Source organism: Thalassophryne amazonica, chromosome 12 (assembly GCF_902500255.1).
Source record: "Thalassophryne amazonica chromosome 12, fThaAma1.1, whole genome shotgun sequence".
Taxonomy (NCBI): domain Eukaryota; kingdom Metazoa; phylum Chordata; class Actinopteri; order Batrachoidiformes; family Batrachoididae; genus Thalassophryne; species Thalassophryne amazonica.
Genome location: NC_047114.1, coordinates 77,882,701 through 77,895,289, shown reverse-complemented (window position 1 = coordinate 77,895,289; position 12,589 = coordinate 77,882,701). Strand labels below are relative to the sequence as shown.

At 44.9% G+C, this 12,589-nt stretch overlaps 1 protein-coding gene across 1 annotated transcript in view; it reads left to right on the top strand.

Annotated features, from left to right (window-relative positions):
* Positions 1-12,589, top strand: part of egfra (epidermal growth factor receptor a (erythroblastic leukemia viral (v-erb-b) oncogene homolog, avian)) — a 113,675-nt gene that overhangs the window by 98,503 nt on the left and 2,583 nt on the right. The window contains exons 26-27 of the mRNA XM_034182410.1: positions 4,867-4,914; positions 5,013-5,106. Of these exons, the coding sequence (XP_034038301.1) occupies positions 4,867-4,914; positions 5,013-5,106 (142 nt within the window). The remainder of the gene's footprint in view (positions 1-4,866; positions 4,915-5,012; positions 5,107-12,589) is intronic.

Here is a 12,589-nt window from a genome sequence, read left to right as displayed (position 1 = left end):
AAAAAGTGGGGCAAATTGTTGGTTGAGCTAATAGGATTAATAAATGGAATAGTTTTGACTTTGTTGAATGTTTGGTCTCCAAAGTAAACATCAAACAATGTCGACGTCCATTGGATTCTATCACATGTGACATGTGGTACCCTGTAACATGATAACTAAGCATGACACATGATGCAAACTTACTCCGCCTTTTGAATTGTGCAGCACAGCTATATGACTGATGAAAAAAGGAGAAGAATCCATGGTTGCTCCCATATGCACTGTTTCTGGTTGCTAGTACAGGCTAATAAGTTTGACAGCCCTACCTTTAGTGAAAATACTGCTTTTCATAGCAAAAGGCAACTGAGCATGAATCCCTGTTGCCAAAGAAGTGGAAATCATGGGCAGTGACTGTTATGGATAAGACGCGGATTGAGGAGTGGTCCAGTATCTGACTGAACCCAGCATGAAATAATCAGAAGCAGTTCCAAAAAGAAAACACATTTATTTTTCTCCCTTTGTGCTATACATGAAATACTAAATAATTAGAGTTCTGGTGAGGTGAAAAGGCGGCACGCTCTCTCAGCGTCTCACAGTCGGAGTCCGAACGTTCAGGACTCAGGAGTTCCGCCAACACCCCCCCCCCCCCCCCCCCCCCCCCAGGTGACTTTCCCAGACTGTATGTACTCTGCGAAGGAGGAACAGAGATGAGATTATTCAACACTTATTACTACGAAATATTGTTTAGAGGCAAACTTATCAGCTACACGTTTAGGTCTGGTTTCAAACTTAATTCAAAGAGGCTGCTGCTCACAGCTAGTGGAGGATCATTAATCCGCACGCCACTGCCGTGAGGAGCACTCCAAACAATTTCCACCAATAATTACTTATAGCTGCGTATAAATGCCAATTTACATTCACGGATAAACTTTTCAGAAGATTCACCTCTGTCGTGTGCTGACAACGTTTGCCTCTCACCCTCGTCCTCCTTCACAGGCGCGATGTCAGACTCTGAAACGGCCCTCAGCGTCCCCAACACGGTCGTCACAAGGTCGTATTCTCCGGCAATCTATCCAATCACTGCTGGTTTAAATGCTATTCTTCATCACTACATTGGTACCAGCTGGAAGTCCTCAGATCTGCACGTGAACATCACAGGTGTCGTGGATTGTCCTGATAGAGAGCCGCACGAGAATGCAACAGGTACAGCCAATCATCGTAACAGAGGAGAGAGACTGTTCTGCAGCACATTTTCCTCAGAGAACAGCCCAATCACCTGGGAAGGAAATAAACACAAAACAACCCAACCTTGTCCAGCCAAACCCCCCCCCCCAACACACAACAGTGACGGCATAATGCAGTCTTCAATAGATGACACTAAATCCTACACAATGTTGCTTTAAAGACTATAATATGAAAGGCTACATCTGCCACACTGCTGCTATCATTTTGATGAACGTTTAAGCCATATCTTTTGTCCTGGATGCCCCACTTATATTGTCATTGCTGTTGACATAATTTTACATCCAAGGTTGGCAGTTTTTCTCACCAACCGCACACTCAAACACATAAATGTTGTCACTTTGGGCCTTCCCATGAAGCAAAACATGAGGAAAATCAAAACAATTTCATCCTTTCACAATCAATCACAGATGGTCATATTAGACTGATGATGCAGTAACTTCTGTGGGAATTTTCACTTTCACTGCACAAAAGTCATGGTAACATTTTATTTCGATTTCAATCTTCTGTTTTCACAAGATAATGAGTATAAATATTAAATATACGAGGTCTATTAGATAAGAAACCGACACTTTTATTTTTTTTTAACTATATGGATTTGAATGACGTGCGATTACACCAATCATGCTTGAACCCTCGTGCGCAGCGTGAGTTTTTTCACGCGTCGGTGACATCATTTCCCTGTGGGCAGGCCTTGAGTGAGATGTGGTTCAGCCTCTCAGCTGAATTCCTTTGTTTCACACGCTGCTCAAGACGGCGCGTGTTGCTTTATCAAAAAATTTTTCTGGACCTGTGAGGAATATCCGAGTGGACACTATTCGAGAAATTTAGCTGGTTTTCGGTGAAAAGTTTAAACGGCTGATGAGAGATTATGGGGTGTTTCTGTCGCTGTAAGGACTTCCCACGGAGCGGGACGTCGCGCAGCGCTTCCAGGTGCCGTCGTCTGCCTGTTTCGACCTGAAAACATCCTAATTTAAGGCTTAATTCACCCAGGACGTCGTGAGAGAACAGAGAAGATTCAGAAGAGATGAGGACTTTATGCGGACATTCCACTGTTTAAGGACATTTTTTAATGAAAGACGTGCGCGTCATGGAAACGACTCGGCGAATCTGTGTGCGCCGCGACAAGAAAAACACCTCCGTGTTGAAAACCATTTGTTAAATTCAGGCGGCTTTTGATTGCTTTCAACAAGTGAGTAACTGAGAAATTGTTTAAACAGCTTGGGCATGTTCCAACATTGCCCGTTAAGGTTTCCAATGGAGGTGTTTTTCCCTGTCGCGACCCCCTGCGGTTGGGTCCCGGCCGACATACGACTCTGCCCGCACGTTCTTTTCATTACAAAAATGTCCGTTAACAATGGAATGTCCGAATAAACTCCTCCTCATGCCGACTTCTTCTGAAAGGTTCTCTGTTCTCTGACGACTTACTGGGTCAACAGAGCCTGAAATGTGGACGTTTTCAACTTGAAACGGCGAGACGCTGCCGCCTCGAACCGCAGATCGCCATCAGGCACCGTGGACCGTCCTTAAAGCAACACTACTAGACCAAAATCTCTCATCAACCGTTAAAATTTTTACCGAAAACCCAGCTGAATTTATCAAATGGTGTCCACTCAGTTGTGCCTTACAGGTTTTGAAAAAATTTTTATCAAACAAAGCAGCAGTCTCTGAGCCATTCCTAAACAATGAAAAAATCGACGAGAGGGTGGGCGACTCCTCACTCAAAGACTGCCCACAGGCGAATGACATAACCAACAGGTGTGAAAAAACTCTCGCATGCCCACGAGGGTTCAAGCATGTCTGATGTAATCACACGTGATTCAAATCCATATGGTTTTTGAAAAAAATAATAAGGTCGGATACTTTCTAACAGACCTCGTATATGGGTTTTGCTAATGTGTCATGCAGTTATCGTTATGTGATGTTTGCATAGGACAAGGATCATAAATACACACTTTGTATTCCAACCATGTGAAGTGTCTAAGTATAAATAATTTGCTATTTAACATAGTTTTTGAGTACACCTGAAACACAGCAAGAAACCCAAATCAGTGGCAGGGGATTTTGAATTGTTCGTTTTTTGGCATTAAGTAATTAGGAATCAACATTTAAAAACAGTAGTGTTTTGATGCCTTTTAATTTACCTTCTCTTATTTTGCATTGAATCATGGTGGTATGTTGAGTATAATCTTCATTATGGAATGTATGAGATGGCTGCACCTCGGCATAGGTGCGCCAGACTTCATCCAGTTAATTAACTGAAATGCAATACATGCATCAGTAGTGCACATTTGAACAGTGCACTGTACACTTTGAACATATACCTGGACGATTTTCATTGTGTGCTCGGAAATGGAAATTCTGCATAACTCATTAGACTGTGAGTCTGAATAGAAGAAATCAACTCATCTAACTTGTTGAACGCAATTAGCTCTGAACTCAGAACAGTGGTCATCTGCTTCGTGGCAGCTCTTTTTGCCATCATCACTGTGAAAGTCATTTGGATGATCATGCACCAGCGAGACTTTGACCAACTGTCCTGACTTCATTTCACCAGGAATACCTGACCTAGCCTCCAGTGGCCTGAATCGCCCTGATTCCATTTAACTACCACCGCTGGGAATATTTGTCCTCTTCCTGACCCATACCCACTCAATCTCCATCATCATCATCGTCATCCTTTCGCCCACATTTCCTCCCAGGTGCCCTGTGATTGATGAGAAGTAAATAACGAGAAATCTAGTGTATACGGCTGCTGATTCCGTGGGTCTGTACCTGGTCTGCTGACAGCCGAAGTTTTCAAGTGTGATTAGCTTTGCAGGCAGCTAAACTTTTTACAAGCAATTTCTCAAAAAGACAGAGGCTGAGGAATAAAAAGTCTGTTTTTGTCATAACTTTCCTGCACAACGGCTCAATATCTCTTCAGAATTTATTTACAGATGATTGCTTGTTCAGCATGTTGATTTCCTTTTTCTTGTCGAAAGTAATTGCGCTGCCAGAGCAATCACTCTTCCTTTTGTTCCCTTGTTTCTCTGGTTTACTTGCTGTTCATACTCTTTGACTGATGGACACCACAAAGCATTTCAGATTCTTCGAATGAAAATGAATTTGCTTGGTGGACGCTTATTTCGATTCTCATCAATTTGTACTGACAGCCATGTCTGCAGGATCACCATAAAAGCCTATTAAAATCACCATTCAAAAGCAACATGTCGGCTCCTTGGACATTTTAAATAAATCACAATGACTGAAGGAAATGTGTGCGTGACAAGCTATTTATGTTGCATAAGTCATTTACTGGAAACAGAAGTGGCACATAAGGGTTACGCATTGCCCTGAAATTTAGTTTTGTTGCTTTTTAAACCCGTTGATGCATGAACCTTTTTGATGATGCTCTCAGTGTTTGTTCAAGAACAAGGAATGTTCCAGCCCTGTGGCATTGTTTTCCTTTTAAACTGTGACCATGAACATGTCATACTGGGAAAAAAAGAAAAAAGGCACAATGCCAGGGGGCACTTTTTCCTCCTGGACAGTGATAAAGGAATGTCACATTAAAATGTGTCGTGACTCTGTGTGACAGTTTCCTGCATTGCTTTTGTGGTATCAACACAGAGTTTAACTATATTTTTATTATCTCCATTGCAGAGCTTTAACAGCAGCATTGGAACCTGCAACGGTAGAAATGGTTTGGTGGTAAGAGAAAATGAACCGTCGGTTAAAATCTTTCTTTAAGCATAAAATTTTTCACTGTGAGTGCCACAACTAACTGAACACCCTGCCCTTTGTTACAGAGCGGGTTCCCAAGCAGCAATGTAAGCTTGGTTCTTCGGTATATTCCTGACCCTACAGAGAAATTTTTAGACGATGCCTTCCAGCCAGCTCCAGGCAAGTATCATTCAACTTCAAAATAACTCAGCGTCAGTAGAGCGCTTCCTTGTTTGCCCTGTTTGATTCACTGATGAAGGGGGACACTTAGTGGATCAGTGCTGTAGCTACATATTTGCTGTACTTGTACATGTCCCAGCTGACAGACATACACATAGAACAAACAAGCTGATGAAATCCCTTTACGTTTGTAAATAATCTCACCTGCTTTCGGGACAAGGACGACACAAAATACCAGTCACGAGCTTGGGCAGTGTTTGGTGTGGTACCCGTCCAGCTCATTTAGGTTTGTTTTCTGTGTGCCTGCACCCTTGTAACACATCAGGAAACCCTAGTGTTGTGTAGGGCTGCAGACGTTTGGTGGATGGACTGAGATGGCCCTACCTTAAGCCCCTACTCAAGTCCCAATTTCATGAGCTGAAAAATGAAGCCAGTGTTCAAGTGCCCAGGCTCCAAAACAGAGTCACTCCCCATAAACACCCATGTTAATTTGCTCAACGTTCCAACAGAAATAAGCATGTTTACAACCTAGTGCAGAAACCTATTTTTGTATGTATGCTAGCTTCCCTTTCCATGATAACTGTATTGGGACCGGGGGCCAGTTAACGTATCATTTTAAGCTATTTTAACCCATATGGGCAAAGAGTTGGAGACCCACTGGCAGTAGCTGCCAGATGATATGGACTCAACATAGTCGAGTTGACTGTCCTTTTTGAGCATTTTATTTCAAATATCTAACATAATATTGCATTTAATTGTACTAACAGACCATCAAAGAGGTCTGTGCTCCAGTATTTCCATTGAGTGAAATTTTAGTATTATTTAATTTACATGTTAGCTCTAATTGATGTGTGGCTTGGTGATATGAGGGTAATTAAGAAGTTTTGAGCCTGACCCAGGAAAAATAGGCCATGGTTCTCCATCTTTTGCATTCTAAGATATCAACATCAGACACAAGTGGCAGAAATTAGATTCCTCCGTCGTGTATCTGGGCTTACACTCCTAGACAGGGTACGAAGGTTCACTTTCTGGGAGGGACTCAGAGTAGAGCTGCTGCTTCTTCCCAAAAGAGTCAGTTGATGTGGTTCGAGCACCTAGTGAGGATTCCCCCTGCTCGTCTTCCTAGGGAGGTCTTCCAGGCACATCCAACTGGAAGGAGGTCCCTGGGGAAGACCTAGTATATGCTGGAGAGATTATATTTCCCAGCTGGCTTGGGACGCCATGGGATCACCCAAGATGAGTTACAAGACTTGGCTGAGGATAGGGAAGTGTGGGTGGGGCTGCTTACCTTACTGCCACTGCGACCCGAACCCAGATAAGCGGTTGAAAATGAATGAATGAGAAACCCACATTTCTCAAGAAGTTGTGAAGGTTTGACTTACTGGGTGGAATGATGAAAAATGTTTGTTTCGGGTGCCCCTGCTATTATGTCCATTGATGATGCTACATTTTATAAGGCAGTATGCCAGTCATTTGTTTTAATACTCACACTCAAACTACAACCCCAATTCCAATGAAGTTGGGACGTTGTGTAAAATGGAAATTTAAACAGAATACTATGATTTGCAAATCATCATCAACCTATATTCAATTGAATACACTACAAAGACAAGATATTTAATGTTCAAACTGCTAAACTTTATTGTTTTGTGCAAATATTTGCTCATTTTGAAATGGATGCCTGCAACACGTTTCAAAAAGCTCCTTTCAGCATTGATGGTGCCATCACAGATGTGTAAGTTGCCCATGCCATGGGCACTAACACACCCCCATACCATCACCGATCCTGGCTTATTAACTTTGCGATGGTAACACATCTGAGTGGGTCTTTTCCTGTTTTGTCCGGGGCACAGGTTGTCCATGATTTCCAAAAACAATTTGAAATGTGGACTCAACAGACAACAGCACACTTTTCCCACTTTGCGTCTGTCCATTTCAAATGAAATCGGGCCCAGAGAAGCCAGCGGCGTTTCTGGATGCTGTTAATGTATGGCCCACTTCTGCTTGGCCAGTAGTTTAGGCAGAGTCAGGCACTGCCAAGCTGCCATTGGAGCTGCCCTATTTGATGTTCAAAATGTTGTGTGTTGGGGGGTGTGGCTGGATATTTTGGTGTTCTTTTCTTTTCTTTGCTCTCCAGGTGGCATGAGAACTGATTTGTCTGTGGAGAAGGTGCTGGCTGAAGAATCCTTCACCCTCATCAACATCATGTGCAGCACCTGTGAATGGTGCTCACATGCAACCTTAAAGACTTTCAGCTGAAGCAGATAATTGCATGCGTTCTGCATTTAAGTCATGTGTGATTCAAGCAGAACTGCCGGGAACTCGACCTTGTGATGTTCGTTTGTGAGACGCTGAGGACCACGCCTGGTTGACACATCGAGCCCGTGAAGCAAGGAAGGGTGAGGGACACATGCTGTCAGCACACATCAGAGGTAGTTAAGTGTTTGACTGGTTGTGATAGTACTTGGTGTTTGTTACGCAGTAGACTTGATTGTGATGAGAATTGAGGCAGCTTGCTTTTCACTGCTGTGGCGTGCGGACAAGTGATCCTCCCACCTGTTGTGAGAAGCTGCTCATTGCATAAAGCTTAAAATGCAGGCCTGAGTGTGTGCTGGTGGTGTGTGTCTTTTGAAGGATATTGGTTTGTGGCTGCTGACTTGCCTCACCTCTTCTATGCTTCGCAGAGAGTCGGTTTGTCGTTGTCCACCTGGGGGGTGTTTGGCGGTAGTGGTGAGTCCAGGAGCGCCGGGCTTCGATCCTTTTGGGCGCTGGAGAGCGTGCCAGCCTTCACTCCACCAGAGGGACGCTATTTTAGTTTTGCCTTTATTATGGCACCAGCGGGTGAGAATAAAGACATTATTTTTGTTATTGGAACCGCTTTCTGGTTATTATTAGCGCTGGGTTCCGTCTGACGCAGGTCCGCTCCTCAACCCGCGTCGACACATAACAGTAATTCCCGGCCATTCCATAATGGACCCAGCGGCAGAGGCGGTTCCTTTTGCCGAAAAAGTTCAAGAACACTTGGAGAAAATAGGGAGCAATTACAGCATCTCGCAAACCAAATTAAAACAACAGACGCCTGTGTTACGGAGCTTGCAGCGCAAGCAGTTCCGCTTCCTGCCTGCTGCTCCAGCTGCGGCATTCATCGATACCGGTGAAGATAACTTCCGTCACCCAGAGATTCGGCGTCCTAACCGATTATTTGTCATCCGGAGCCTTATGCGGGAGACGTCGAAGCCTGTGCTTCGTTTTTGATGCATGTTCTCTAGTTTTTGCTCAGCGACCGGCTTCCTTCTCTTTGATGGGAGTCGTGTGTATATGTGACAAATTTGCTCCGAGGTGACGCCTTAAGCTTGGGTCACAGCATTGTGGAGTAACAACTCGCCATTGCTAGGGTCCTTTAAGGCTTTCCTCCCGGGAGTTCCGACTGGTTTTGACCATCCGGTGAAAACGAATACCGTTGCTCAACGGTTGCTGAATCTCAGGCAGGGGAGGCGGAGTGCGGCGGAGTATTCCGTGGACTTTCGGATTTCTTCTGCTCAGTCCAGGTTGGAATGCCGCAGCTTTACGAGGCGTGTTGTAGATGGGTTAAATGAGTCATTAAAAGACGAGCTGGCAGTCCGTGACGAGCCAAATGATTTATGATGAGCTAATATCGTTGGTGCATTCGTCTAGATGATCGGATGAAGGAGCGTGGACGCGAGAGAGGGCGGCCTTCAGAGCGGGTTTTTTCGTCTCGGGCTTTCCCCGACACAGATCGGGCCGCCTCTTCTTTTGCCCCACTGAGGCTCCTCCGACGGGACACTCTGGCTCCTCCTGTTGACGAGACCCATGCAGGCTCGGATGAGCAGAGATTTACTGTATTGCCCCGACATATACGTCAAGAAAATAATGGTGACGTATCTCCAGGTGTTCTGGGACAGGCAAAATAACACACATAAAAAAAAAAAAAAAAAATCTAGTACGGGTTAATGTTTTGTTTTCTTTAAATAGGGGTTATAATTTGTTTGGGGAGTCAGAGGCGTGTCTGGTGGAGTGAATGTTAGGCGGATAGAAGCCCGTCTGGGCTCACTTAATTGTTAATTTTTTATGTGTTTTTAGGTATTTTCTGTTTGGGTTGTTGGGTTGTTTTATTTGTTTGTTTTTTATTCCCTACACCCTAATCCCATCCTCACTTGCCCCAAGACCGTTTGTCTTGTGGGTTGTGGGGTGGTGCAGGTTGGTCACGCTGAAGCGTTCTCAGAAGACCTCTGCACCTAGGGGGGGGGGGGTGTTAGGGGCATTTTCTTGGTTTGGTTAGGGCCCGTTCCACTCCAGCCTCGGTGAGCCTTGTACCGTTCGTCATTGGTGTTGCCGGGGTGTGGTGCAGTGGAGACATACCTCAGTCGGAGGGGTGGGCCGATCTGTTGCCGTTCGCCATTTCGGTAGTTCCACCCCTCCCGAGAGGCTGGGGTATGGTCGAGTTGGGGCACCGGACGTATTTCCGGTTCTCCGCTGCGCCTTGGGGTTGGGGCTGGGTTAGTTTTTCTTGTTCCCTTCCCCGGCTTAATATTTTGAGCCGTTCGCCAAAATTGAGCCGCCGAGGGGCTCTGGGAGGGACCTGGGGTCTTTCGGGGTGCCGGGGAGGGTAACAGGGTTTACGGTCGTTTTATATCCCCCCGGGGTTGTTTTGGTAGTCCTCCGGGGGTTGACTTTTGATTTTGTTCTGTTTCCTTCCGGGTTCCACCTCCAGGGTTGATGGGACAGTCCTCTGGGGGGGAATTGGCTTGGGGCCAACTAGCCAAGTGTGGCCGGGTCTGGGGTCCGGGGTTGTGGGGAGGGTACCCTTCCGGTGTTGATGGTACGGTCCTCTGGGGGGTCGCCGTTGCTCCATGTAAACCTGGGGACCTTTGTGGGATTCTGGTTCTGGCTGTTCCTCCTGGAACTGGCGGTAAAGGCCTTCTGGGGGGGGTTGGGCTCTGCAGGCCGTTCTGGGGGGGTTGTTTGTTATTTTTCTTTTATGCATTTATGTTTGTATTGTGTTTGTGGGGCTGTGTTGGGTTTTTGCGTTTGGGAGTTTTTCTTTTCTTCCCGGGGTTTGATGGGACGGTCCCCTGGGGAGGTTTTGGGTGGGTTTTGTGTTTTTTCCTGTGTGTTGGATTGTACTGGGGAATGTTTTGGGGCTTTTGTTGATGCCAGCCGGCCTTCCAGCTGCGGTGCCCTGTCCTGCTGTCTGTGGTGGACCTTAGGAGCGTGGTGCTGTCTGCTTCCTGACGAGGACCCCGGAGGGAGGTGCTGTTCTCGAGCCTGGTCTGTTCGGTCGCTGGGAGGCTTCCCGTTAAAGGGGGGGTACTGTTGTGTGTTGGGGGGTGTGGCTGGATATTTTGGTGTTCTTTTCTTTTCTTTGCTCTCCAGGTGGCATGAGAACTGATTTGTCTGTGGAGAAGGTGCTGGCTGAAGAATCCTTCACCCTCATCAACATCATGTGCAGCACCTGTGAATGGTGCTCACATGCAACCTTAAAGACTTTCAGCTGAAGCAGATAATTGGATGGCGTTCTGCATTTAAGTCATGTGTGATTCAAGCAGAACTGCCGGGAACTCGACCTTGTGATGTTCGTTTGTGAGACGCTGAGGACCGCGCCTGGGTTTGACACATCGAGCCCGTGAAGCAAGGAAGGGTGAGGGACACATGCTGTCAGCACACATCAGAGGTAGTTAAGTGTTTGACTGGTTGTTGATAGTAATGTGGTGTTTTGTTATGCAGTAGACTTGAATTGTGATGAGAATTGAGCAGCTTGCTTTTCACTGCTGTGGCGTGCGGACAAGTGATCCTCCACCTGTTGTGAGAAGCTGCTCATTTGCATAAAGCTTAAAATGCAGGCCTGAGTGTGTTGCTGGTGGTGTGTGTCTTTTGAAGGATATTGGTTGTGGCTGCTGACTTGCCTCACCTCTTCTATGCTTCGCAGAGAGTCGGTTTGTCGTGTCCACCTGGGGGGTGTTTGGCGGTAGTGGTGAGTCCAGGAGCGCCGGGCTTCGATCCTTTTGGGCGCTGGAGAGCGTGCCAGCCTTCACTCCACCAGAGGGACGCTATTTTAGTTTTTGCACTTTATTATGCACCAGCGGGTGAAATAAAGACATTATTTTTGTTATTGGAACCGCTTTCTGGTTATTATTAGCGCTGGGTTCCGTCTGACGCAGGTCCGCTCCTCAACCCGCGTCGACACATAACACAAAATCGTTCTTCAGAAACCTATGGGTGATGTCAAGGAGGGTTTGTCGAATAGATATACCGTCTATGGTCTCAGTACACTCCAATAGGGATGGTATTGATAAGATTTTATTGATATCGATGCCATTATTGATTCCGCTTATCGATCCGATTCCTTATCGATACCTCTTGTGAATTTTCTGTGTACTAAATGTAGGCTTTACAGGTTTTCTATGTCAACAACATTTTAAATTGGTCACTGGATCCTTGATCTCTGGACATAAATAAAAATAAATAAAATCTGTAGTTTTTGTCAAAAGCATTTCCTTTCAGACATTTTGGCATGAATGTCTCTCCATACCTCTGAGTTCAGCCGGCTGCTGCACATCAGTGCAGGACGTCTCATTTTGGGAGGAAAAAATGTTTTGATTGATTGCAGTTTGTTTGTATTACAATGTTTGGAAAGAGGTGTCATTTGATTTAAACGGCGTTTCGCTTTAAATTTAATAATTCAGACTGGACTCTATCGTTCTAACTTGACTCGGCAGAGAGCTGCGCAGCGTTTGGAGCTGTGTGAACAGAACGGAAGAGTAACTCACGGTTGACATATTCAGGGATGAAAGTGGTGAAAAACAAAAAAGCTGGAACCCAAAATTACCCCCCAACACCACCCGCACGAAAATGCTTGAATTCCAGAAGCTCTGAAATGCAATCTGGGACTATTCCAGACAATAAACTGCAGTGAGTGCAGCATCCATTTTGGTGAGGAAAAAAACAACTTTCCTTATTCAAATTCATTCCAGTAGTATTCTGCCCTTACTAGGATGCAGCAGTTTTCTAGCTTGGCAGATAGTTCTGGAGGAAGTCACTAAGGAAATTAACAAATTGAAAATATGATTTAACCAAAACAAATTGTCATTAAACTTAAATAAAACAGGGATGAAGTGGAGGTGTAAGAGTTCACAGGAAACATTTATTTCTATATGTATTTATTTATTTTCATTGTTACTTGGTTTTATCTTTTCTGTTTTGTTTCATTTCATTAGGTTCTTTGTGTCTCTTTCTCTAAAATTGTACTGTAGCATTATTCGTCATTATGAGTTATTATTACTATTATTGTTGTTGTTGCTATTATTAATATATTAATACAAATAAATTTAAGAATAATTTGACTCCTTTACAACAACGAACATTGAGCATGATTATTATTCTGTATAATTATTATACAGCAAAGAAATGCACACAAATGTGCTGACTGAGACGCGAACAGCTTAATGCTAACTTTAACATCGAA